Here is a 24,995-nt window from a genome sequence, read left to right on the forward strand (position 1 = left end):
GGCCACTGACATATTTTGTGTGGTCTATAGCATTGCAAGTAATTTTGATTTAATGTTAGAAAATGGGAAAGATTTCATGTAAAACACCAGATGTCCAACTGCTTTTGAAAAATTTGAAATTTTTCAGAAATACTGGACCCTCGTTCCCCCAAGGCGACAGTCAGCTGAACTGAGAAGGGGCTGGTCTCTTAAAGAAGGGACACATGGTCCCCAGTGTACCATAGTCCCCACCACTCCCTATTGTGTCCCTGAAGTCCATGTTAGTTGCCATTTATGAATATGCTTGCTCTGTTATTTTCTTAAGATAGCAAAAGTATTTCTCTATAGCCATGTCTCTAAAAAAAGTTGAAAAATTAAAGATAGACTGGGTACTTTGTCTTTCCTCTGGCACTTTTTCTGTTTATATTACCTGTTTGGTCTCCATGCCATTTCCTTTTCAACCCCTGACTGAATTCTCCGGTGTTCACTAGGGTTGTTGGGGCCATGAAGGTGGACGTGGAGAGAGTTGTGGTTGAGTGGGGGCAGGAAGTCTCTTTAATAGTAAGGAGCACTTAATCATTCTGGACACAGCTTAAGACATGGGAAAATGTCTGCGAAAGTCATCAGTGTTCTGTAGTCTGTCAAGTGAATCAGCTCCGGCAATATTCCTGCATTTGATGCACTAACGAGGCTGTAATCATACCTTTAGCTCTAGCTGTTTGGTTGTTGCGATTACATTAACCAGACCTTCAGGCTCTGCCAAGCTGGGGTAATTGGGCTTCCCATTGTTCCCCTGCTCTTTACGGCTTCCTGGGGTGGGAATTGGCCTTGTGCCCAGGACAGAGGAAGCCCCAGTGGCTGGAAAGAGCCCCTTTTTGAGGCCGTGGCCTCAGTGGAGGAGCAGCCTCTGGCCTGGCCCAGCCACTGACTTCATATGTGACCTCAAGTCACTCACTGCCTTCTCTGGGCCAATCAGTAAAATGATTAGATGGATCGCTCAAGTCCCTTCCGGATCTTGAAAAGCAAACCAAAAGGAGTGCCAATCTCACTGGGGGGCGAGGGAGGTTGGAGCCCAGGGCTCCAGGATGGGTGTTGGGATTCGATCACCTAGACACAGGTGAGGCAGTGATGAGGCCATCAGCCCACGGGAGCTTGGGGCAAAGGATTTCCCTAGGCCAGGCCCCACATCTGGAAATGCAGATGCCTTCTCAGCAGCTCACCCCCCTGACCTGGGGTCTTGAGCGGAGACTGAGATCAGAGATCTTGGGGAACCAGGATCTGAGTGGCCTTAGCCTGCTGGGACCAGAGAATCTGACTTTTTACAAGCTTTTCTGCTGCAGCCAGTGCTTAAGAGCAGAGAGCAGGGCTCTCTTGGGGTCCCTCTGGGCAAACAGGAGAGAGATGGAGAACACTCCACTGTCCCATCGCTCCCAAGTCCTCCAAGCTTGGCCCCTGTAAGGGCAGATTTTAATCAGCCACAATTAGGGCCTGAGGCTGTTGTCAGGCCACCTCTGACTCTCCAGCTGGGTGCCCCTTGGGGTGGGGGACCCCGTCTTTTTCAGCTTCGAATTCCCCCCACACCTAGGCCAGGGCCTGCCCAGAGGAGGACTTCAATGAGAGAATTAGAGCCCACGGTCTTGCCCAGTTGGGAAAGCAAAACCACATGGAGTTCTGGAATGCTCAGAACTTTAGAACCTCGAGTTTTCCAGTGGCCTTCTCCCGGGGGCCTGCCCAGCACCTCATCAGGATCAGCCCGCTGGGCTCCTCACAACAGTCTTGCTGGGTCCAAGATACTTACGGGTAATCCCAGAGGACCTCGGTCTCCTTTTTCTCCCTGGACACCCTTCTCTCCTTTTGCTCCATCTAGTCCTGCTTCCCCCTGAAGGAAAGGGAGAGGGGGGACATCACAGGAAGGCATGTCCCAGACCACACGCATTCTTGCATCCTGGGGGCCTGGAGACAGGGGTGGGAGGTGGTGGTGGGGCAGGTAGAGGAGGGGCGGAAGGAGGAGGTGGAGGTGGCTGGCCCAAGGGTGACAGGCTAGGGCCTCCAAGGATGCCTGAATTCTTAGGCTGGCTCTTCCTCGGCTAGGGTCCCCTGCATCCCTGTGGTAACTTTGAAGTCCCCAAAGGGATAAGGGATGAGTAGAGTGGAGACAAACCCACAGGGCAGTTCCAGGTCAGGCTTTGGCACAGGTGACCGTTTGCATGGCAGGAAAATTGAGACCCTGCAGAGACTGGCTGGCAGATGCCTGAAATGCCACCACTGGAGCTCCAAGGCTCCCAAAGTAATCGGGAGAAGATACTGCCCAATAGTCCCCTGAAGAATGTCAGGGCAGGAGGCAAGGGCTGTTGTCACACCAGCAGCCTCCAGCCGCCTTATTCATTTGAAATGCTTTGGGGGGTTGACTGGGAGAGCCCCAGGTCAGAGTCCAGTGGGCTTGGTCCCCGGGAGGGACCAAGCTATGCCACTCTCTGTCTCCCACCGAACTTCAGGGTGAGTGAAGAGTCTGGGGGCAGGTTACGTGGGAAAAGGATTTCATCATTTGCTAAGGATCTAACCTGTGACTCTATAGGGTCGACTGATGGATGGGAAAAGTCTAAACGCAAAGCACGCCAGGTGTCAATGATGGACGTTAAAGGGACCATATGACTTCATTCTGTCCTGATCGTACCCCACTGGCCGGAGTGTCACATGATTCCACTTAGGGAAGGGGTCAGCTGGGCTAGCCGCCCCAGAAGCACCTTCCCTCTTTTCTGCCCTCATGGATGTGGCCCTCTTCCCACCCCTCGCCCGGCACCTGTCACATGACCTCTTCTTACCTTTGGTCCAGGAACACCTTGGAGCCCCTGCATTTGGAATCAAAATAAGGCACTTCAGAACTGCATTTCTGGTTAAGTCAACTTGCTTGTCCACAAGTTGGACCATAAAAGAGCAAGGGCTTCAGGCACAGAGCCTGGGCTGGGGTCCCAGCCCAGGGGAGGTGGAAGGGAACGCTAAGAGGGGCCATGCTTGGGGCTCGCTGGGGTGGGGTCTGAGCCAGGCTTCCCTAGCCAGGCACTGACAGGGAATCTCTCTGTGGCCCCCATGGCTGACCCAGAGTCTCATGAAGAGAAGATTAGGAGAGACCACAGGAAAATTAAAGAAATTAATATGTGCAAAGTGCTTAGAGCAGTGTCTGGCACATAGCAAGTTTCAATAAATGTCGGCTTCTATCATTGTTACTACTTCTACTTCTACTAATGACAATGGGCAACACAGTGCCACCGTGACCTCTGCAGAGGGAAGGACCAGCATCTGTTGGTTTGATGCTTGAGGGCCCTCTAGGTGCAGTGCAAAGGGGTCCTTTTAAAGGCCTCATCAACTGTAACTGTGGAAAGGCCAATCCAGAGGGGCTGGTTCTAAATGGATCACTTCCCGTTTTAATCCTGGCCGTCATCCTGGCTGGTTAGCAGGAAGAAGGAAGGGGAGGAGCAGATGTCTGAGGGTAAAGGGCAGAGCTTAGTGACAGAGTGACTCCTGCAGGACAGGGGTCCAGCCCCTGGGCTGCCAGGCCAGTCGACTGTTTCCAGGAAACTGGGCAATGCCCAGGCTTCTCGGTGTCACCAAGGTGTCTGTTTAACATGGGAGGCAGGAGGAGCAGGGAGGGGTTTGTGGATGAGAAAATCCTACCCTGGGAGGAGAAGATGATCGTGACCTACTGAGCCCAGTGACTGCTGTGGGGAGGGGATGTTAGGGACTAATCCCAGTGGACCAAAATGCTGACAAGCCCTCCAAACTTACCGGAGGTCCGGGAGGCCCCTCTGGCCCTGGTGGCCCAGAAACCTAGAAGCCAAAGGGAGATGGTTAGCCCATCCTCTGTTACACTCTAAGGGGCCCTCCCTTTTCACATGGCCTGGGGTCCAGCTGGGGACTGCAAAACCAGAGGAAGACAGAACTGCCTAGCACACAGTCTCCAAAAGAAGGCTTAGAACAGGTCAGAAATTCATAGCAACTCATTAGCTTGCACAATGTTGAAAAAAAAAAACCATTGCCAGGAAATGCCCCCAAAACAGCTATGCTTCCACGTTTTCTTGAAAAACCAGAAAACCCGGCAGCACTAGGTTCTTGTTCACGCATGGCAACAACTGCCTGGAGCTGAAGAAGAGCTTTCCCCTCCACATGGGGCACGAGATCTTCAGTTTACCCCAGTCCCCATCACTCCCTATTGTATTTCACCTGGACCTTTATGTTCATTTGTTGAATGCCTGGCCCTTGTAGGCATTTGAATTCGAGACCTTTGGCTTAGAGGAGCAAAGACTGGTTATCTGGAATGGGGGGAGGCTGAGATGTTTCTGAAGAATACATCTCAAGTCCCCTCAAGTTTGTAACAGAGGCTGCTGGTCTCTGTTTCCCTTGGAGGCAGGTTGAAGTAGAAGAGATTCAGAGTGGCCAGTGAAGATGGAGGAAGCCAGGGCCCTCTTCCTTTCTGCGGAGGGTGGTGTGCTCTGCAGATTCTGTCTCTGACAAAGAGGGACATCCATTTATCCACAGTCGGCCACCCAAGAGGCAGGAAGGAGAGCTGCTTGCTCCCGTCTGAGGCTGGCCCTTGGGCACCTCGCCTTCCCAGGGTTAGAATCCCCTGGAGCGTGGCCAGTGCAGGGACCCGTGTGCCAGCGCACCATAGAGGGAGAGCCTGCACTGGGCAAACGGGGCATCTCCAATGTCCCTTGGACCTGTGGCCTTCTAGCTCCGTAATACTGCAGTCTGCTTGTAGGGAACTCAGTCTGTGGACACTCCACTTTCTTATAAAAAATTGTCCTGCTTTTTTTCTTATTATACATAATTCCTTATCCTGATTGTGGCAGTGGTTATACAAATCTATGCACGTTCTAAAATTCACAGAACTGTACACACTCCCCAATGTCAGTTTTACTGTATGATAATTTAGAAAATAAAAAATTTAAAAAGAATACAGCCTTATTAAAATATTTAATAAATTCAAGAGAATTGAAAGAAGGAAAAAATAAATAACTCTGAGTAATGCTAATATTTTGCTTTATTCCCTTCCACTCTTTTTTGATGCATAAAATGTATTTAAATATATGTTTATATTTCTGATGGTATTATATATATCATTTGGTTCTCTGCTCTTTTTCACTTAACTTGAAACCCATTTTTCCATTTTTTTGTATGTTCCCCAAAAGCCTCCTTTTAACGTTGATGGGCTGCTGGTTGAGTGGAATGAACGTGAGTTATGACCTAGCAGGGCTGGGAGCAGAGCTTGGCACAAGCACAGCTCTCCAATATGAGGACTATTACTACCATTAGTATTGTTACCATAAGTTATTGAATCATTTCCTTCTTGTTAGAAATGTAGGCTGTTTCCAATTTTTACTTTAAATACTTCTGGAAGGAACATTTTTGTGTATAATGCCTTTCCTGAATTTCAGAGCATTTCTTTACGAGGCCATCCATCTTCAAATAAGTAACATACATGTTATATAATCAGCTCTGTTTCACTAAATGCAGACAGGGCTTGGCGACACTGAAGGGTGACAGGGCCCAGGGGACCTCTCCGGGGACCGAGAAGACTTGGCATTCTCTCCCTTAGCTCTGCGGTGGTGTCTGGGTGGCCCAGGCCCTCCCACCAAACAGCCTCTCCCTCTCGTATCCTTGACCTCTGCTGCTTTCCTGGCTCTTTCCCCTGAGCCTACAAATATGCCCACTTCCCTCCCATCTTATGAGAACCTGGCCTCTGTCCTCGATACCTCTTACTCTACTCTTTCCTCATCTTCCCTTCACCACCACACTTCTTAACAGAATAATGCCTCTGTCTGGAAACCCTGCCTCTGGAGCTTCTAGGCAAACTCCTACAAATTAAAGTCTTCAAGACCCTGCTCAAATGACCCATCTTCTGGGGTGCTCAGCTGACTCCCTGAGCAGCTGCCATCCTAGTGCCCACTACTGGAGATGTTTGCTACACAGGGATGGTTCTGTTTATTTTCTGAAACATGGCGGGTGCTCTGTGAAGGCCGCTGAGGGACTTGCTTAATGGGGAGACTGTGGAGCAGACCTGAGGCTCCACGGCAGACCCACCGTGGTGCTCAGAAATGCTCAGCTTCTCGCCCCCTCCCCCTGTCAGGCAATGGTGAGTGTCATTTTAGAGCACGGAAATGCTGTGCTCACTGGAGAGATCATGGTGTGATGAGGTCCCTGTCAAACAATCCTGTGACACAAAAGGCAGAGCAGGCACAACCTACCTCCACTCCTGGGTCACCCTTCTCCCCGCGTTCTCCTTTCTCTCCCTGTGGGCACAAAACACCGTGGCGTGGATGCCAGCACTCAGGGGACCCGGGGACAGACACAGCCTCAAATCTGTGACAAACCAGACTGAGACTAGACTAGGCCTAGGTGTCAGCAAGGAACACCTCGGAGGCTGTGGAGGTAGTTAGCCTGAAGGACGAAGACCGGGGCGGGGGCCCTGTGATCACTGTCTTCAAGAATCCGAGGTTCCAGCATGTGGGAGGAGGGGCTGATATTCTGTAAGGATCGTGCGGGGCACAGACCCTAGGGTGGACCTGTGACTTGTTTCTAACCAATAGAATATGACATATGACAAATGGATGGGATGTGACTCCTGTGATTATGTTACAAATTACAAACATCATATAAATGATACCATGTAACATGTTACAATTATGTTACACACACACACACACACACACACACACACACACACACACACACACAGAGCTCTGTCTTGCCAGCACACACTGAGAGACTCCTGCTGGCCTTGGCTTTGAAGAAGCAAGCTGCTATAACGTGATCTGCCTCCTACGGGGGGCCACGTGGCCGGGAACTGTAGGCGGCCTCTGGGAGCTGAGGGACTCAGTCCCACCGCAGCAAGGAACAGAATTACGCCAAGAGCAGCGAGCTTGGAAGAGGATCCCAGCTCCAGAGGAGAACACAGCTGGCCCACAGCTCGACTGCAGCCTTGCGAGGCCCTAGGCAGAGGAGCCAGGTGAGACGGGCCTGGACTCTTGACCCACAGAAACTGTGAGATAACAAGTGTGTGTTTTCAGCCATTAAATTTGTGTGATTTGTCATCAGCTACAGAAAATAAATATGGTTCTAGAAGCAGAGTGAGGGCCAGTGGGGGAGGTTGATGAGGAAGCTTCCACACCACACCAGGAGCACTCCCTCCGGCTGGAGCCGCCCCACAATGGAGGGGCCGTGTCAGGAGGCCACGAGCTCCTGCCCATCCCAGCTGAGCCGGGCAGCCGCGGTCAGGGGCTGCCGAGGGAGTCCTGCGCTGGGTCAGAGGTGGGACCGGCTGACTTTTGAGGTTCCTTTTGCACTTCTAAGAGGAGAATTCTCAGTCCAAGATCCCAGCACCTTTGAACTGGATTGGCGCCTGAAGACAGAGGCCACCGTGCTGTGAGCTGAAGAATCTGGAGCCCCTGTTCACACTCAAATGCCCCTCAGGGAGTAGCTGCTCATTGGAGGAACCCCCCCTCTCCTCTAGGCCAGGTGGGCAGCCTGGGGGTTAGTGAGGCCTCACTGTAGCACCAAGGACCCACTGGGCTTGTGACCACAGTGAGGGGCGCCCCGCTCACATGCCCTCAGCTGCAGCTGCCTGCTGACAACCTCGACACCCGGCCTCTTACTGTAAATCCCGGGAGCCCGATGGGGCCAGGCAATCCTGTCGTTCCAGGTCTCCCTTGGCTGCCTGTCTCTCCTTTCTCCCCAGTTGGGCCGTCTAGACCCTACAAATAGACAAAGATCTCTGTTAATCAAGCGCAAGGGCGTCACGCTGAGCGTCCGTGACCAGCTGTGGCATGCACGCATGGCTCCCTTCCTCCAAGGGCAGGTGTCTAGGATGGTGCCCATTTCACAGATGGAAAGCACTGAGGCTCAGAGAAGGCTTCCAAGTCAAATCAGCCACCTAACCGGACTGGGCTAAGGTCCCTTTTTTGTCCATGCAACCTCTTCTGGTATAGGGCTTCTGCATGCTTTCCTGAGAGGCAGATTTACACCCACGACCTCATCACCTTCCCAACAACGCAGCAAGGTATCCAGGAAGGCACTATTATCCCCATTTTAGAGATGAGGAAACTGAGGCTCTGCCTGGCTCAGAGACTTTCCCCAGGACCCAGACAGGAGATGACAGAACAGGACCCAGGACTCTTGAGGTGGGAAACCGGCCTTCACAGAGCAAGTGGCTTGAGGGGAAACCGGGTGAGTCCCCAGCCCCCAGTTCCAGGCTCTGGGTTTCCAGCCCAGGCTGCAGCTGGCAGGGCGCCGTGTGGCGGTCATGCTGGGGGTGGCATGTGCATCGCTGGGCAGGGGTGTCTGGCAGCCAGCCCTGGCACTCACCGGTGGGCCTGCCTGCCCTGGCTCCCCTTTCTCCCCCTTCTCTCCTGGGCTCCCCGGGTGTCCGTCTTCTCCCTTCATTCCTGCAGGCCCAGCTTTCCCTGGAGGGCCTTGGGGACCAGGGGGGCCTGCGTCTCCTGGTTTGCCTCGTGGTCCCTTTAGAAAACATCAACAACACTTATTAGATACACTAATGGAGAAAAGGGGAGAGAGAACATGCAAGAATGGGAGGTGCACAGGACTCGGCTCTTCGTGCTTGATTGGGGCCAGGCAGAGAGCCCATCCCAGCGAGGCTCTGCTGGCTCCTGCGGGGCAGCAGTGTGGGGCTCGGCTGGGCTTCTGCAGGGTCCGTCCCCGCTCCCCTCCCCTTCTCCCTTCTCAAGGCTCACACCTGGGCCTCTTCCAGAGCCTTCTGCCCCTCGCCCCCCAGAGCAAGGACCATCTTCAGAGGTTTGTCTGGGAGTGTCCTTACCTTTTCCCCATCGTGTCCTGGAGGGCCTGGCAGTCCAATCTCCCCCTGTAGCCAGAACAACTAAAGGTCAATGTCAGGCAGAGAAGAATGATCACCGTCATGTACGCAGCGTTTCCTGTGCGCCAGCATCCTCAGCGCTCACCAGGGAGGTCTGCGCTTGCACTGTCTCCCTTTTACAGGTGAGGACCCCAGGGCAGAGCTGTGTGCCCAGGCCTGCAGCTGGTGGACAGTGGAGCCAGACCCGGGTCCGGGCCTTCTGGCTCCACAGTCCACATTTTAGCCACAACCTTGCATGGCTGCCTCTGAGGGCCCTGGGCACTCCCTCCACTGCTCCATGGGTGGGTGTGCTTGCCTTCCTGCCTCCTCAAACCTAGCCCTCCTGTCCTTGCCACCCCACAGGCAGATCCCTTCATCTTCACATCAACGCAAGCCCCTTCTTTAGTTCAGGGAGGGAGATAAAGGAGGCACGGCCTCTGTCTTTGAGGCCAGGCAAACAGCCAGCCGCATCACCAAGGCAAAATGATGTAGGTGCTATGAGAGTAGCAGAGAGGAAAGGGCAGTGAATTCTGCCTGATGGATCAGGGGAGGCTTCAAGGAGGAGGCGGCTTTTGAGTTGGGCTTGAATTATGAGGACTTTGAAAGGTAGCGTAGAGGAGAAGGAACTTCAGGGCAGGGGCCCTCATGAGCAGAGGAGCGAGGGGCAAACATGAACGGCCTTTTGAGAAAAATCACAGGGGTGGGAGGCAGAGTATAAAAGGGAGCAAGGCAGGGAGCGAGGGGGGTGGAGATTGGGGGAGCTCAAGTCCTTGATGGCGAGCTGGGGTCCCTGCCGTGGGTCTGGCTGGGGCAGGGGCTCACCATAGAGGACAGCATGTGAATTGCAGGAGCCCAGGACAGAGAGCAAGGGAAGGACGGCCAAGTGGAGGGTGGGAGGAGCGGGTGAGCAGGGCCCGCGGGTCTCGGAGCACTGGGAGGAACTGCAGGTCAGAGTGCGGTGGGGACTCTGGGAGGATGAGAGGGTCACAGGACAAGGGGCAGCTCTGGGGTCTTGTGCACAGGGACACACAACGTGCCTCTGCAGGGTCTGTATCCCTCTTATGAAGACAAGTATTACCTTCTGGCCTGGGATCCCTGGAGCTCCGGGTGGGCCGATTTGCCCGGGAAGACCAGGGGGCCCCTAGGAAAGAAAAGAAAGGAAGAACTTTCCGACTGAGGAGGGGTGGCCTGTTGCCAGAGGGGTGGCATTTTCAAACATTTTCAACATTTCTTCAGTGGCATGAACACTTTTTTGCAAAGGAAATAACACAGAGACCCCACAGTATAAAGCAGATAAGCACTGAGTGTGTCTGGGTTAAAGTGGGGGGTGGGGATCCTAGAGCCATGCCCAACAGCCTCTCCCTCCTCTTCCCTCTACAGCACCCCTGGGGACTCCTTGGGCTCCAAGAAGACAAATCTGACCTCCCCTAACAGTGATTTAAAAGTGTCTCCAGGAAAACCCAAATGTCCATCAATAGGTGAACAGCAGGTACATCCATTCAATGGAATACTACTTAGCAGTGAAAAAGGAACCAGGCATTGGTACATGCCATGTCATGGAGGAAACCCAGACACATTACGCTAAGCAAAAGAAGCCAGACACAGACGACTACCTTCCGTGTGATTCCAGTTACAGGAAACTCTAGAAAAGATAAATCTAATCTATGATGACAGAAAGCAGATCAGCAGTGGCCTGGGCTGGGGGTGGGTGTGGGATTGACTCCTCAGGCCCATGAAGAAACTTTCTGGAGTGTGGGGGTGGTGGATACGGGAGTATATACATTTGTCAAAACTAATCAAACTCTACAACTAAAATGGGTACATTTTATTGCATGTAAATTATACCTCAAGGTTGATTAAAAAAAAAAGAAGTTTTCAGCAAAGTTTGGCTTTCAATAGCTATTTCAAATAATATATTTTGATGTGCCCATTAAATGAAGCTCATTGATTCCAGAATCATGGGGTTAATGCCAATTTCTGGGATTGGGGCATCAGATGATTGGTGTTTGATTCTGGGTTTGTGTCACCCCGAAGTGTGTTCTGTGGCACGTGGCCACTAAAGATATTAAGTGAAATGAAATTCCAGTAGTTTGAGAACTTTGTGATCTCCCGTCTCCTCTCCACCTGAAAGTTAAACCTGGTGGTAGTGGTTTTAACAACAACATTCACTGAGGGCCTGTTACCAGTAGGCATATGTGTGAAAAAAAAAGGCCTGGAAGGCACTGGTTTTCTAGGTGCAGATAACGAAATTGATTTCTAGGGAGGGGAAATGTGGGGGTTGCTATTGATTTTTTAGGGTTATGGATTTCGTTAGCTGAAGGTTGAGAAAAAGGAGAAATATAACAATACCCTCCCTTATACCGCTGCTTCCTTGACACAGCTGTAAATAGACCCCAGCATTTACACTACGACAAGAGTGCACAGCTGAACAGTGAAGAGCCCCTCCAGCAGACAGCCGTGACCCAGGGGGGGGGCAGCTCCCGAGACCCCCTGCTCCGGCTCAGATCACCCTCTGCCCAGCACCGCAGGGTCCACCCGAGCCCAGAAGGCCGTCGCCTGCTTTCTGGAGGTGAGACTTCAAGTCCTTGCTGGCAGGCTGCCCTCCCCCCAGCCCGGTGCCCGAGGAAAGCAAGGAAGGAGGAAGACTCACCATCAAGGCCAGCGTTCGGATCTCCTACAAGACCAACACCAAGCAGTCAGTTGAAGAGCAAGTCAAGAGCCACCTGTCGGGTGCCCTCGGCCCAGTCATGGAGACGAGGGAGCGGGGCCCTTCCAGGAGCACAGTAGAGGCAGACCCTCTGGGGTGGGCTCTGTGCCTTCCAGCCCCACACCACCCCCACCTCCCCCAGGGGTTTGTGATCACTGGGCAGAGAATACCCCACCTCTCACCAAGTGCTGCTCTGAGGCTGTCCGACAACGGCCTCAGACATGCCCTACAATGGCCCGCAACCTTCTCTCCCTACCAGAGCGGGAGTAAACAAACAGACGCGGTACAGCAAATATGGAACCATTCGAAAATAAATTAGAGGGACAACTGTTGGTGTTAAAAGGAATTTACACCTTGTAAATGGATTCACGCAGGTACAAAGATTCTATAAAGGAGTGGTTCTCAAAATGGGGCAATTTTGCCTCCCAGGGACGCTTGGCCATGTCTGGGACATGTTTTGGTTGTTATAACTGGGGGTGGGGTGCTACTGGCATCTAGTGGGTACAGACCAGGTTTGCTGCTAACCATCCTACAACACCCAGGACAGCCTTTCCCCACAACAAAGATCATCCAGCCACAAATGTCAACAGTGCCGAGAAATCCTGCTTTAAAGGGTGGGTACCGTATGAATGTGAAATATGACTAAATTGACACAAAACGAGATGTATTTCAGAAAGACAGATTCTACCACACGAAAGAGGAGTGTGTACTGAAGAAACGGGGCCCCAGAACCCGGGATGGGCCAGCACCCCACAGGGTGCCAGATGCTTCAGTTACCGCTCTCAGTTATCCAGAGCCAGGATAATGGGCCAGCTGGATGCCAAATGAGGGGGGCCGTTTGCCTGGAGGCTGCACAGTGAGAGGCCAAAGGAGAGGAAGCAAGGGAGAGACTCTCCTGGAAGCTCTGCCCAGTGGCCTGGCCTCAGGGATGTTAACCGAGGTCCTGCAGCGCTCCCTCATCAGGGCCTCGGGGCAGAGCCCGGAGGCCCAAGCGCACCTCCAGGTCTCTGGTCTCTGGGCTGGCCACGCTCACCTGGAGAGCCTCGTTGATGTTTCCATTGTAATCCACCATCTCTTTCCCCGGTTCTCCCTTGGAGCCCTACGAGACAATGAGATCTCAAGCCAGGCCCTGGCCGGCAGGGACCTGAGGACCACTCTGCCTGCTCTCTATCAGATGGGGCCGGGGCCAACCCTGGCTGCACCTGGTTGCACACAGGTGGATCCACAGCAGCAAGAGGGGGAGCCTGTCAGGGGATTCCAAACACTCTCAGAGGATGCCCAGGGCTTCTAGAGCAAATACAGAAGACTCCAAGTGAGAACTCTGGACTACACAGACCTGCAGAAGACAGACCAATCACGGCTGCAAGGTCAGGCTCCTATCTGGGGCCAGAATGCTCTCCCTCTCCCTCCCCCTCAAGACCCCAGGGACAAGCCACTTCACACCATGAGCCCAGGGAGGTGAGATGTCATGTTGTGACTCTGGGTGGGAGATGCACGTACCTTGGGGCCAGCTGGCCCCTGCGCTCCAACTGCTCCAGGCTCCCCCTGTTGCACGACAAAATAGGAGTGAAATGGGGCTAAAGCTGGGTATGAGGGAACGTGGTGTCCCCACAGGGGCCACGTGTTAGGGGCTGTTGAGTGGCCAGGAGGCTTATCTTCCTCAGGCTCCCTGTGCGTGAAAGGACAGCCTCTACCCCTCAGGAAGCATCTCCTGCTGCCCCTCCCTCCAGTCCCCTAAGTCAGCCACCTCCTTGGGAGTAGGGACCAGGCCCTTTGCTTCTCTTCATTTCCATTCTGCTCAGGTAACAAGGGCTCAGTAACTTTTTGCCCATTGCCTGGGCAGTGCGTATCCACCAGAGAGCCCCTGCGGTTCTCTCAGGGGCCTCTCTGCTAAGAAAGACCCCAACTGCGGGAGGAAACACGGGCCAGTGTAGGGTATTAGGAACGCCCAGCCTCCCAGAGCAGGGCAGGTGTGGGGTGGGGGGGGTGGGTTTTTTCCTATGGAAACAGGACAGAACTATGGGGAATACATGGAAAAGTGTAAATTGTGAAAAACAAACCACAGTTCCATTTGTTCTGGGATGATGGTAACATTGAAGACAATTTTTAAAAAACCAAGATTGAAAGTAAAAATAAAGGAAAAACGACCCTTTCTTATAACCCAACTCCTGGTGACCCTGCAGTTGGCCAGCTCACGGAGCCTCGAGCCACTGCCACCTCCAGGTAAACTGCCCCTACCTCCCCGCCCCCACAGCATTTCAGTCATCGTGCACCTGTGCCAGACCCAGCGGCACCGACCCGGCCCTTCCACAGGGAGCACCTGGAGAAGTGGGAGCCCCACCTTTACCAGTGGCTTGGAAGCTAACAGAGCAGGGGGGTCTGGGTCACTCCCCACCCAAGCATCCCACCCCTGGGCCAGCCTTCACGTGACTGCTGTCTCAGTGGAAGATTCTCCAAACCCAAGGCAACCAGGAGAGATGGCAGCCAGGAGTCCTGGTCCAGCAGCCTGGGCCCTGGGGGTCCAGCCACAGGGACACGCCAAGACTGCTTCTCTCTCTGAGCTTGGGCTTGAACTGCCAAGCTGACCCTCATCCTGCAGCTCTCAGGTCTGGGGGCCTCTGTACCTTGTCTCCTTGCTGTCCTGGGGGCCCGGTCTGGCCGTCGACACCAGCCTCTCCCTGGGGAAGAGGAGGGGGATGGGTCGAGGGCATTCAAGGCAGCTCGGACAGCTGCTTAAGCGGACAAAAGGTGGTCTTGCGCTTGATGTCCTGGGTATTAAGTGTCTTTGGGCCTCCATCTTTTTCCCCGCTGGCTTCTACCAACCCACCCAATTCCACCTATCTGACTCCTACACACCCCTGGGCCCAGCCCGGGCCTCGCCTCCTCCTGGCAGCCCTCCTTGTCTACTCCCTTTGTCCTCTGAGTTCTGCACCACTTGCTGATGTCCAGCCCGCACTGCCAGGCCCTGCTCAGTTCTCAGTGAACACACACATGCCCAGTTCTGCCGCAACCCCCGACTGTGGGGTGGCAGGTAATTTTGGAGCCTGGAACACTTGTCGAGGCACCTCCTCAGGCCCTGCCTGGGAGACAGAGGGGAGAGTGAAGGCAGTGGGCCCGTGGGGAAGGGGGCCCAGGAGGCCTGGGACGGGAGGTGTAGGGAGAGGTAGGAGGAGGCCCGTTCTAAACACTTCACTTCCTAAACGTTTGCCTGGTCCTGGAAGGAGGATGTGAGTTTGGGGACGGTCTTCTAGCCTTCCCTCTCTTTTGTCTCAGGACACAGGGACAATAGTGACCAGGTTTCCCCAATTCCAAATTGAGACCGAAGACGTGCCAGGTGTCCGTGCCCTGCAGGGCCAGCGGGACAGACCCCAGCACGGGGATGACCTGGAGCCCAGGGGGCGGGCGTCTTTGGCAAAGCTGGTCCTCGTGCCTGGGCAGCTCTGTTCCCGCCACAGGCAGATGGGCGGGAGGTGGAGGGGTGGGGGTGGGGGTTAGCCCAAGGCCCTTCCCGCCACTTCTTCTCGCCTGTCTACACGGTTCCCCATGACTCCCTACACTATATGCCCATGAACTGTGGTTTTGTCTGTCCTGCCAGACTGTGGGCTAGCTGAGGGCAGGCTCTCTGCAGCCCCACTGCCCATAGCAGGCCCTGGATAAATGCCGGTGGAATGAATGCGTCCATTGCCTCAAATCATGTGGAGTAATTAATCCTCTCCTTATAAGCTAAGAAAGAGACCACTCGTTCCCCTGTGCTGCTAAAATAGACCGAGCAGCACGGGAGGCATCTGCTTTGGGAAACACAAATCTCAACACTGCAGTTTCCACCCAGTGCAAAGAAGTGCGGACAGTCCACCGCAGCTGTCCGTCTGCCGCTACCCGCCCCCAGGATGCCAGCACCATGGGCCCCAGCTGATCGCTGACCTGCGACCTACTCAGAGCCTAGGCGATGGGCCTTTCATCCTGCGGCCTTGCAGCCATCGCTCCCTGACTCAGTTATACCATACCATTTGAACCAAAGGGACCATCCATCCGCCCCAGCAGGGACATCTCCCCTGGATGGGCAAACAGTCACTGCTTGGAAGCAGGAGCTCAGTCCAAATGACCTTTCTAGGATCCACTGGAAAGACCACACATCCGGAACAGGAGAAGACTAGAGAAGGCAAGGTGTCCAGGACACGGAGTCCCCAAGAATGGGCTGAGGATAAAGGCCACAGGCGAACATCTTCCTTGAGCACTGATCCCAAGGAAAGACTCACCTTTGGCCCTGGGGGCCCAGGGAGCCCTGGGGGGCCGGGCTCCCCTCTGCCTCCTCCAATGGAGTTGCCAGCATCACCTTTCTCTCCCTGGGGGTGGAAGGCACAGTTACCATCACTAAGTCCACCTGGCTCTAGAGGGAGGCTGTTGCCCCCTTCCTTCCACTCCTCTGCCTCTCTCCCCTCACAGGTCAAAGGAGTGGAGGCAGCAGTCTCAGTCCAGGCTGAGCGTCGGGGGGACATTAGCAGTCTGTGGGCTCCGGGATGGCTGCAGACCAGAGGCCTTCAGAAGCCCGGCCTGATCTGATCTGGTCATGGGATTTGAGGGGAGAAGGGAGCTGGTTACTGAAGGGGAACAGGTGTAGGGCTGAAACAAGAGACACATCAGGACCTGGGTCTAGAGCAGTGTTTCTCAAGTGTCTTCCACAGAATGCTCCTTCAGCGGGGTGGGAATATTCAAAATGTGAAACAGTGGTCTGGTGGGCAAATAATGTTAGGAGATGCAGAGGGAAATGAAGCCTGCAGGCTCATTCCCTGCAGGGTGCCCAGAGCTGATAGGCTAACGTGCCCGTGACTCTCCAAGGGGGCCTGGCTTACACAGCCCTCCCCAAACTTATTTGACGTCAAGGCTTATTTTTCAATAGAATATCTTTTTAAAAAATAGAATATCTCATGTACCATGAAGCACTTTTTCAAAGCTGGTGACTAGGTCATAGCTACTGAGTTCTTTGAATTTGGGCACTGGGAACAATCAGGGCCTCCCATGGAGGATCCCTTGCCCCCCTCCCCTGAAACAGAATCTGGCTGTGTTCCAGCTGCTTTTCTCCATCTGGGAGGGACACCTCCAATGCTGGAGCCCATGCGAATGTGCGGGGCTGGGAATGTGGGTGGGGATGGACACAAAACCCACTGTCCAGAGCTCATTGATACACACCTTCTGCCCCAGGAGGCCGAGGAGCCCAGGGGGGCCTGCAGCCCCCTTCTCGCCCTGTGGAGGAAATGCAGACAGTGGGGGGTTAGGAACTGCTTCTCAGAGTGTCCAGGAAGGCGCCAGCCCACCAGCATAGGGCCTTGGCTTCTCCCTCCTGCCTCCCTGCCCCATGTGGGCTGCTTTCTGAGGGACTCCACTTCCTGCCGGACCCACAGCTCGCATCATTGTCCTCCTGTCCCCACGTGGGCTGGGCCCTCATCACTCACGCAGGGGAGGAGTGACACTGTCACAGATCGTAACCAAGGCCAAGAGCATCTAGTCCTGTCTGGGGGTCTCCTGGGGTGAGGAGAGCAGTGCAAAATGGCAGTAAAATCTCTTCCTTTTAACCACTATGCTCTTATCCATGTTCGTGATGTCTAGTAACTGGAGGCCCCTGGCCTCTAGGGAGAGCTTTCTGCCCACCTCCTCCCTGTGTCCAGGGAAGACAAAAGCCATCCATCCAGACCTTCTCCCTTGGAGGGATATTCTGAGAAGTTTGCCTCCTGTTCTGGGTTGAATTGCGTCCCCCCTCCAAATTCATATGTCAAAGTCCTAACTCCCAGTGTCTCAGAATGTGACCTTATTTGGAAATAGTGTCATTGGAGATGTAATTAGCTATGTTATGAGGTCATGCTGGACTAGGGTGGGCCCCTAACCCAATATGACTGGTGTCCTTATTATAAAGAGGGGAAATCTGGACATAGACATGCATACGGGGAGAACTCCACGTGAAGATGAAGGCAGAGATTGGGGTGATGCTTCTACAAGCCAAGAACACCAAGGATGCCAGCAAACTACCAGAAACTAGGAGAGAGGCGTGGAACAGATTATCTTTCACCGCCTGCAGAAGGAACCACCCCTGCTGGCACCTTGATCTCGGACTCCTGGCCTCTAGACTGTGGGACAGCAAGTTTCCGTTGTGTGAGTCACATGGTTTGTGGTCCTTTGTTAGGACCGCCGCAGCAGACTAACACTCCTCCCTGAGCAGCCTCTTCCGCTACTGAAGCACCCTTTGTCTCCCCCACGACCTGAATCACAGAGTCCCTTAGAGATCCTTGAGCCTGGTTCTCACTGTACAGATGAAGGGCGACCCCTCACTGCGACAGTGGCAGAGCCAGGTCTAGCACTCGGGTCTCCTGATGCTCTGCCTTCTATGATGTGAAGATGTCACTTTGTATTCACAGAGTGTCCCACGTCAGGAGAGCCCCCAAGAGCACGCCGCCAGGTCACCATGAGAAGCTCTACTCTCCCTAGCCTGATGCTCGGTGGTTCTTGAATGTAATAATATAAATCGAGGGCCCTGGAGTCGTAATTTGCTCAGATGTCCCAATGAACTTTCCAGCTGAAGCCACAAAAGATGCCACACCAACTCTTGGGGTGTCATCCCCTTGTCACCTGCCCTTTGGGTAGAAGCAGGATGACAAAATGGCCTGAAACTGGCCAAGGGAGGGGAGGAGGCTGGGTAATGGCCCAGGTGACGGGAGGGAAGTCAGTCCTGGGGCCCCGGCAGGCCCTGCTTTGCCTGGGCTGTAGCTGGGGTGTGTCTTGGCTGGGATGTGCCCTGAAACAGGCCAGGTCTAAAGGGAAAGGACCCAGTGCTGCCCTACAGAGAGCCTTCCTTCCTTCTGCTGGGCTTTCCACTGGGGTAACCAGTGGCTTTCAGGGAGGGAGGGTGTGCTCTTGAGTATGAATTTCCGAAGCTTTGCCAGGCCATCCTGGCACTCCTGCCTTCCTGGCGACACATGCACCCACAGCACACTGCAGGCAGCACACCAGCCATGGGGGTGGGGTGGCAGGGGGCAGGGAGTGGGGGACCAGCGGAGGCCAGGATGAAGGGGGCACACACTCAAAGACACAATATCCTACCCTCTGCCCCCTCTTTCCAGGCAAACCTGGGGGCCCCGGCTTCCCTCCTGCTCCTGGGTCTCCCTTTGGGGTAAGAAGAGAAAGTCACTGATAAGAGGATGGGGGGCAGAGAGGGGCCAATGGACAGTGATTATAGACCAGTGTTTCCAAAATATTAGTCCCATAAGATGCTCCTCTTAAAAAAAGGATGACCTGGTCAAAAAAGTTTGAAAATGCTGCACAGGATATTACCCTTTTTGGAGCTTCCCAGTGCACATTTGGTATAATAAAGGCTCTCAGAAGGCCTGCAGTAAAGAAATTGGTGTAATATTTTCAACCCCATAGTTCTCAAACACGGTTGACCACGGAAACGTTTTTCATGTTGCATCTCTTATTGTCTTAGAGGAGAGAGATAGAGCCCTGCAGGTAAGGGGACAATGGTTACTGGCCACTGGAGCTGATGTGCAGGCCGACTGGACAGCCGCCCAGGCCAGGATCCAGGGAGAGGGAAGCATTTGCAGTGCGTTCCTGACAAGCAGGTCCCTTCCAGGTAGGCGGGCCCTCCTCTGCTGGGTCAGTTGCCCAGCCCTGGGCCAGCCTCAGGGCAACCAAGAGCAAAACAACAGCAGCCACTCCCACCTCCACCCCACACCTGATTCTCCATGCAGCCCAGAACATTCCCTTTGTCTCAGTACCTTGGCTCCTGGGGTCCCTGGCTCACCCTGTGTGGAAAAAAGAAGACTCAGGTAAAGAAATGGGAGAGCGAGAGAGTGAGAGCGAGCGCAGGAGCAAAGGTACTCTGGGGGTAGGTGAAGCATTTGGCCAGCCCAGGGCTTTCTTCCTTGTGCCTCTGGGGTGTCCCCACCCATCTGTCTGCCAATAAAATGGGCGATTAGGGTGGGGTTCAGGAGAAGGACTCCTGCTCCCCCTTCTTAAGCTTGCAGGCATGTAGCTGTGAATTCTGGAGTGTAAAGGAAAGCGCTGGGTTCTCTCGCTCATTGGCAGGCTGGTGAGACCTTTAGTTGAGGCTGGTAAACCCTTGCTCCTTACTTGCAAGGCTTAGTTCAACATCTGTTGTTCAAGTTGTGAATCTGGCATAAATGTTGCTTTAAGAGAAATGTTTCTGAATCCTGTCTGTCCCTCCTTGGTCCAGTGGCCACCCCACTGAGCCCCTGAAGCCCCAACTCTGTCCTCCTCTCTCCATCTCTCTCATCTTGCCTCTCATTTGTTGAGTTACGATGTTCCACTGACCTTCGTCCCAGCCACGGCGATTCCAGGAGCCCCCTGGCAGAGAGAAGAAAAGGCATGGAGACTTGCTGCAGTCAGGGGGCAGCCTGGAGGAAGTGGCCAGCCCCCCTTGGGGGGATGCGAAGGTGGACTGCTCGCTTCTGCCAGCTGCCCAGACCCATGAGAAAGGTGGGTTGCTGAGCTCAGCACAGGGAGAGTGGGCCCCCAGGAAGAGGCTTTAAGCAGTACATATACCCACCCGCTCAGCTCCCAGGCCCTCCTGGGGGACACAGTGGGCACCTTGGCAGGGAGCCACAGGGCAGGCTAGATGAGGGCATCCCTGGAGGCAGGCGGGAGGGCTTCCCTGGGGTAGGAAAGAAGGGGAGGAGGAGGGAGGGGCGGTGGAGTGGAGGGAGAGCAGTGGGGAGGTGGAGGAGAGAAGGTGGCTGATTTCATCAGGTACAGTCAACCCCCGAGTGTGCGAGTGGGATTCTCCTCGCAAGGAACTCCCTGGACCTATGTCCTTGTGGACTGGGGAGTGACTGGGAGTGAGCCCCATTTCCACATCAGCCAAGACCACCTACTTTGAGGTATAGGTTGCCAAATGCACCACTTAGTAAATCCCAAGTGAAGGCAATTTTTGGGGGGTCCCTACTCCCCACATAGGTCTCAGGACTGCAGCCAGAGCTGGGGTTACCTGAGAAGGTTTTTATGACTCAGAGATGCCCAGGAGGTGGCCCGGCCACGTCAGGAGGGCACTGGTGAGGGACAGCTCATGGGCCAAGCAGGAACACACCTGCCCGGAAGGACAGGAAGGTGCAGCGACGAGAGGGCCGGGGAGGAAATGTGCGAGCTGTCTTCACAGCAGGACATGGGAAGGAGGAGGAGCCTGGGAGAGAGGGCTGGGGGAGGCCACCCGGGATGTGAGGGGCAGGTACCTTCGCTCCTTGTTTGCCCGGCATCCCTGGCATGCCCCGTTCTCCCTGAGGGAAGAAGCAAGAGAAACAATGAGAGGAGGACCCGACTCAGTACCCCCAGGCCTGGGCCCTTGAAGCGAAGCGTGGCCTGCAAGGACGCCGGTGAGAAGGCTGGTCTGGAAGCTTGGGACCGCCGTCCAGCTCATGGTGAGCTCTGAGGACCCTGCCATCGCTGGCAGCCACCATGGGCCACCATTCTCAGCCCTGTGAACTCACAGAAGGGCCCAAGTCACAGATTACAGAGCTGGAAAGGCCCCCAGAGAGGGAAGCCCACCAGTGGAGCCTGAGACCTGGTGGGGGAGGTGGGCAGGGGACTTATTCAAGATCTACTGCCAGCCAGGATCCCAGCTAGCCTGGAACTCAGTGCTGCGGGGTGGGCACATGGGCGGAAGCTGCCCACTTGGCTGCTTACCTACTGCACACCCTCCCTCCCATCCCATCTGGTACTTCCTGGCCCATTTTCACTCCAGCAGGTTTGCTGGGGTGGTGCTGCTGGCTGAGCCAGACACGGCTCCTGTCTCTCCTCTTCACCTGGGCTTCCTCTTCCTCCCAGGTTCCTTGGGTCTAACTCTTCCCGAGGGCATGTGGGCCTTGGCCCCATGGGGCAGAGGGTCAGCCTGTGCTTTGGGTGGTGAGGGACTGCGGATGGAGGCAGGGCGCTGCCTGGAGCCCTGGAGTCCCCTCATTTCTTTGCACCGCATCCCTGACCCTGCCCGTCCAGAGACACCAGGCAAGCTGTTGCCTCTCCGGGATATCGTGGGATTTGCTCTACCCTCCGGCCAGTGTCCCGTCTTTTTCTTCAACCTCTTTACCTCCTCATGAAAACGCCAAATCTATGGGGGTGGGGATGAGCTCAGGAAGAAGGACAGGGAGTACATACTCTTCCCTCCTTGGAAGGATACACCAGGAGGAGATAGGGCTGGAGATGACAGCCAGCGACAAACGGGGCCCAAGAGTAGGTGAGTCAAGATGAATGTGTCAGAGAGGGAGGCGCTCAGGGGAGGAAGGAGGCAGCTCTCGTCTCCGTGAGTTGAACTCCAAATGAAGCCCCAGGATGAAGCCCCAGCCAGGGCCCAGGATGCTGTGCAGCACAGCCGGCAGCTGCCAGCCTGCGTCTGAAGGCCTGTGCCGTGGATAGCCATACGGAGCCCTGACAGACCTGTGGCCTGCAGGCCATATTCAAGTCCCACAGGCTTCGAGGCAGAGGAGGGAACTGGTCTCACCTGGCCTCCATCTTTTTAGCTATCCTCGGCCCTTCTCTGCCATCTCACAGAAAGTCCTGGTCCCCTCTTCTCCTTGCCAAGCCCAGAGCTGCTTCCAGCCTCTCCCCTCCATGATCGGGCCTCCACGCTGGCATCCAGGTAAGCTCCCAGCACATGGGCTGGACAATAACAGTCCCCTACTTCAGAACAGCCACTACCTGGTGTTGGCTGTAGAATGTAGGGGCCAGGCTCCTGAGCACGGCATTCTGCCCCCACTTCCTTCCTGGCCTCATACCTGACTTCTGGACATCTATTCTCTGTTTCTTTGAAAACACCACTCATTTCCACGATTCTATGCCTTTCTGCTTTTTCTTCAGCTCAAAACTCTATTCATCATTGGAGGCCCTGGTCAAACACCATTTCCTCTACGAAGCCCTTGCTGTGCCCCACAACCCCGTGCTGGTTCCTCAGTGCAGCAGGGCCCACCGTGCGTTTGTAACCTGCGTGCACGATTTCATGTCTGCCTGGCATGGCTTCACCTCCATCTTCTCTGGGCCAAGTCTCTGAATTCTACAAAAGGCCCAGAAACTAGCTCCAAACACAGGAGTCCTGCCTCACCCCCACCCCACCAGGACCCCTGAGCCACAGGCGCGGATGGGGGAACTGGACTCAGGAAGTGACCGCAGCAGACAAGCCAGTGCCCAGGTCTGCCTCAGCTGCTAAATTCTGGGAAATCCCTCTTGTGGGAAAGAGCAGAGAAAGGCACGGCCATCTACTGCGTCCGTCACGTGTCTGATGCTGGGCGAAGGGCTTTACATTCTTCCTCTATTCAGTCTCCAAGAATCCCCTCCAGCTTGAGAGTGGAGGCTATTCCTATTTCACAGGTGAGCAAACTGTGGCTCAGAGAGGCCAGGTACAGTTGCCAAGGTCATGCAGAGTAGGGATTTGAACACAGGTCTTTTGTCTGCCAAAGTCCAGGTACCCATTCCTCTCTGCCAACACTAAGCATCTGATGGGCTGGTGTTCCATCTGCTTCCATTAAACACCCTTTGCAGGCTGAAAGCAGGGCAAAGCCCTCTCTGCTGGAGAGCCCTCAGGCTGTGCCCCGTGGGCATGAAGGAGTCAGTGTGTGCGGGCGGCTCAGCCCAGGGCTAGGTCTTTAACCAGAGGCACCAGAGAAAAGAGCTGGGCGGGCCTTGCCTGCCAGCACACGTCTGCTCTGTGGCCAGCAGAGGGCGCCAGAAGACCTCATCAGAAGTCTGACAACTGTGACCATACCAGTCTCAAAGCCCCCTCCTCAGGAGCACCAGCCCAGGGCCTCTGTCACTCTCTCCTTCCGAGGACCAGGTCCCCTGCTAACATTCAAAACAACCCACTGGGTTGACTCAGCTCCGAGGACACCAGACAGAGTCCCCTGGGGTGGGCGGTACGGGTGGGAGGTCAGCTTGGGGGTCCCTGACTATTCAGGGACCTCCCGTTTGTCCCGCTCCTCCTCTTCCCCTGTCTTGCCCTCCTCGGTCTGCCTCCATTCTGGGAAGCTGGGCTGGGAGTCAGGAAAGACTGTGATCCTGGGTAAGCCACTTTCCCTCTCTGGGTCCAGGATCCTCGTCTGCGCAGTGAGATCAGACTAGATACCTCCTACCTACCCTGCTCCTCCATCTTTCTCCATCAGCTCCCAGCCTTGCTACCCAAGGCCCTCAGGAGGGAGAAGCCAAAGCTGGGGAGGTGACACTGGGTATGTTGGCAGCTTCAGAACAAGGCTCCGTGGGGGGTGGGGGGGGGAATTTAGCTCTGGGTGAAAATGCAGCTCTAGGAGGGGTCTCAGAAGGTCTCTACTTTCCCCTCCTCCTACCCCCGTGCTTCAGCAGGGAAGGAGGGTGGGGTCTGCTCACGCTCCATCTCTGGGCTCCTGCCTCCAGTCTCTGCAGGAGCTGTGCAGAGTGGAACCCTGGGATTGAGGGTTTCTGGCTAATTGGTGCTGTCTTCAGCCCACGTTAGTTAGAGTATGTAGACACAACCACACACTCAAGGGAAATCTGGGCCCCTCGGAGCCTCCTGAGGAGGCAGCCCTTCTCGTTAGGGTGGCTGACCTTTGCCCCTTCCTTCCCCTCTGGGTCAAGTCTCTTAATTCTGCAAATGACCTGGGCTTCCTTGATCCCCACCCCAGGGCCTCCCTCACTGCAGCCCTTTGCTGGGCAGGAAGCAGGGCTGCCCCCAGCTGACCCCCCTGCAGGCCCCTTCCCCTCTCATCAGTCTCTTTCTCCAGAGCTTGTCTCGATGGGCCTGCCCTGGCCTGACCTCTGAATGGGGGCTGGGCTCGTCTACACCAGAAAACATTAACTCCTGGACATGGGTGAGGGGAGAGGGGCGAGAGTCACTGTCAAGGATTCCAGGGTGGCTGTGGGCAAGGGTGCTTCTTCGCAGGGAGCGAGGCTGGGGTTTTTCTGGCAGCTGTTGATAAGGGAGGATGAGGACACACTTCTGCTCACAGAGCTCTTCCTCGTGGCGTGTCTGGAGAGCACATCTAGAGCCTCCTTCTTTCCCCTTTCCCTTCTTAAAGGTTTTCTTGTTTCAAAGGTTTAAGTTTGGAATTGTGCTGAATTTGGATCCACTAACTCACTAATGTCTTCGCCTTAAGAGCGGAGGGAGCTCTCACCGTCTGTCAAAGCCAGAGGGCCCCAATGTATCTCCTCTACCTTTGCCTTCCCTTGTCCTCCCAGCTGGGACCCCGGAGGCCCCTCCAGTGGGCTCTCAGCCACTGATCTGGGCTATCCCGCTGGTGCCGGTGCCCCGAGCAGTACAAAGAGTCTTTGCCCAGGTGCACAGAGGGTGGACGGCAGTGGCCGCCATGGAACCAGGCCTGTGACCCCCAGGCCAAGGCCTGGCCTACCATCTGGGAGGCTGGCTCTTTAACCTTGGTGCCAAGAACCAACACCTGATTGGTGGCCCAGAAGGGGTGGGTCCCAGTCATT

At 54.9% G+C, this 24,995-nt stretch overlaps 1 protein-coding gene across 1 annotated transcript in view; it reads right to left on the bottom strand.

Moving 5' to 3' along the window:
* Nucleotides 1-24,995, bottom strand: part of COL13A1 (collagen type XIII alpha 1 chain) — an 88,401-nt gene that overhangs the window by 18,287 nt on the left and 45,119 nt on the right. Inside the window, exons 15-30 of the mRNA XM_058543287.1 lie at nt 20,783-20,827; nt 19,869-19,901; nt 19,313-19,339; nt 15,806-15,892; nt 14,174-14,227; nt 13,050-13,094; nt 12,583-12,648; nt 11,493-11,516; nt 9,921-9,983; nt 8,807-8,851; nt 8,338-8,490; nt 7,629-7,727; nt 6,222-6,266; nt 3,763-3,804; nt 2,802-2,828; nt 1,778-1,858 (exon numbers count right to left, since the gene is read on the bottom strand). Of these exons, the coding sequence (XP_058399270.1) occupies nt 1,778-1,858; nt 2,802-2,828; nt 3,763-3,804; nt 6,222-6,266; nt 7,629-7,727; nt 8,338-8,490; nt 8,807-8,851; nt 9,921-9,983; nt 11,493-11,516; nt 12,583-12,648; nt 13,050-13,094; nt 14,174-14,227; nt 15,806-15,892; nt 19,313-19,339; nt 19,869-19,901; nt 20,783-20,827 (936 nt within the window). The remainder of the gene's footprint in view (nt 1-1,777; nt 1,859-2,801; nt 2,829-3,762; nt 3,805-6,221; nt 6,267-7,628; nt 7,728-8,337; nt 8,491-8,806; nt 8,852-9,920; nt 9,984-11,492; nt 11,517-12,582; nt 12,649-13,049; nt 13,095-14,173; nt 14,228-15,805; nt 15,893-19,312; nt 19,340-19,868; nt 19,902-20,782; nt 20,828-24,995) is intronic.

The sequence above is a fragment of the Diceros bicornis genome, chromosome 6, assembly GCF_020826845.1.
Source record: "Diceros bicornis minor isolate mBicDic1 chromosome 6, mDicBic1.mat.cur, whole genome shotgun sequence".
In the NCBI taxonomy this organism is placed as follows: Eukaryota; Metazoa; Chordata; class Mammalia; order Perissodactyla; family Rhinocerotidae; genus Diceros; species Diceros bicornis.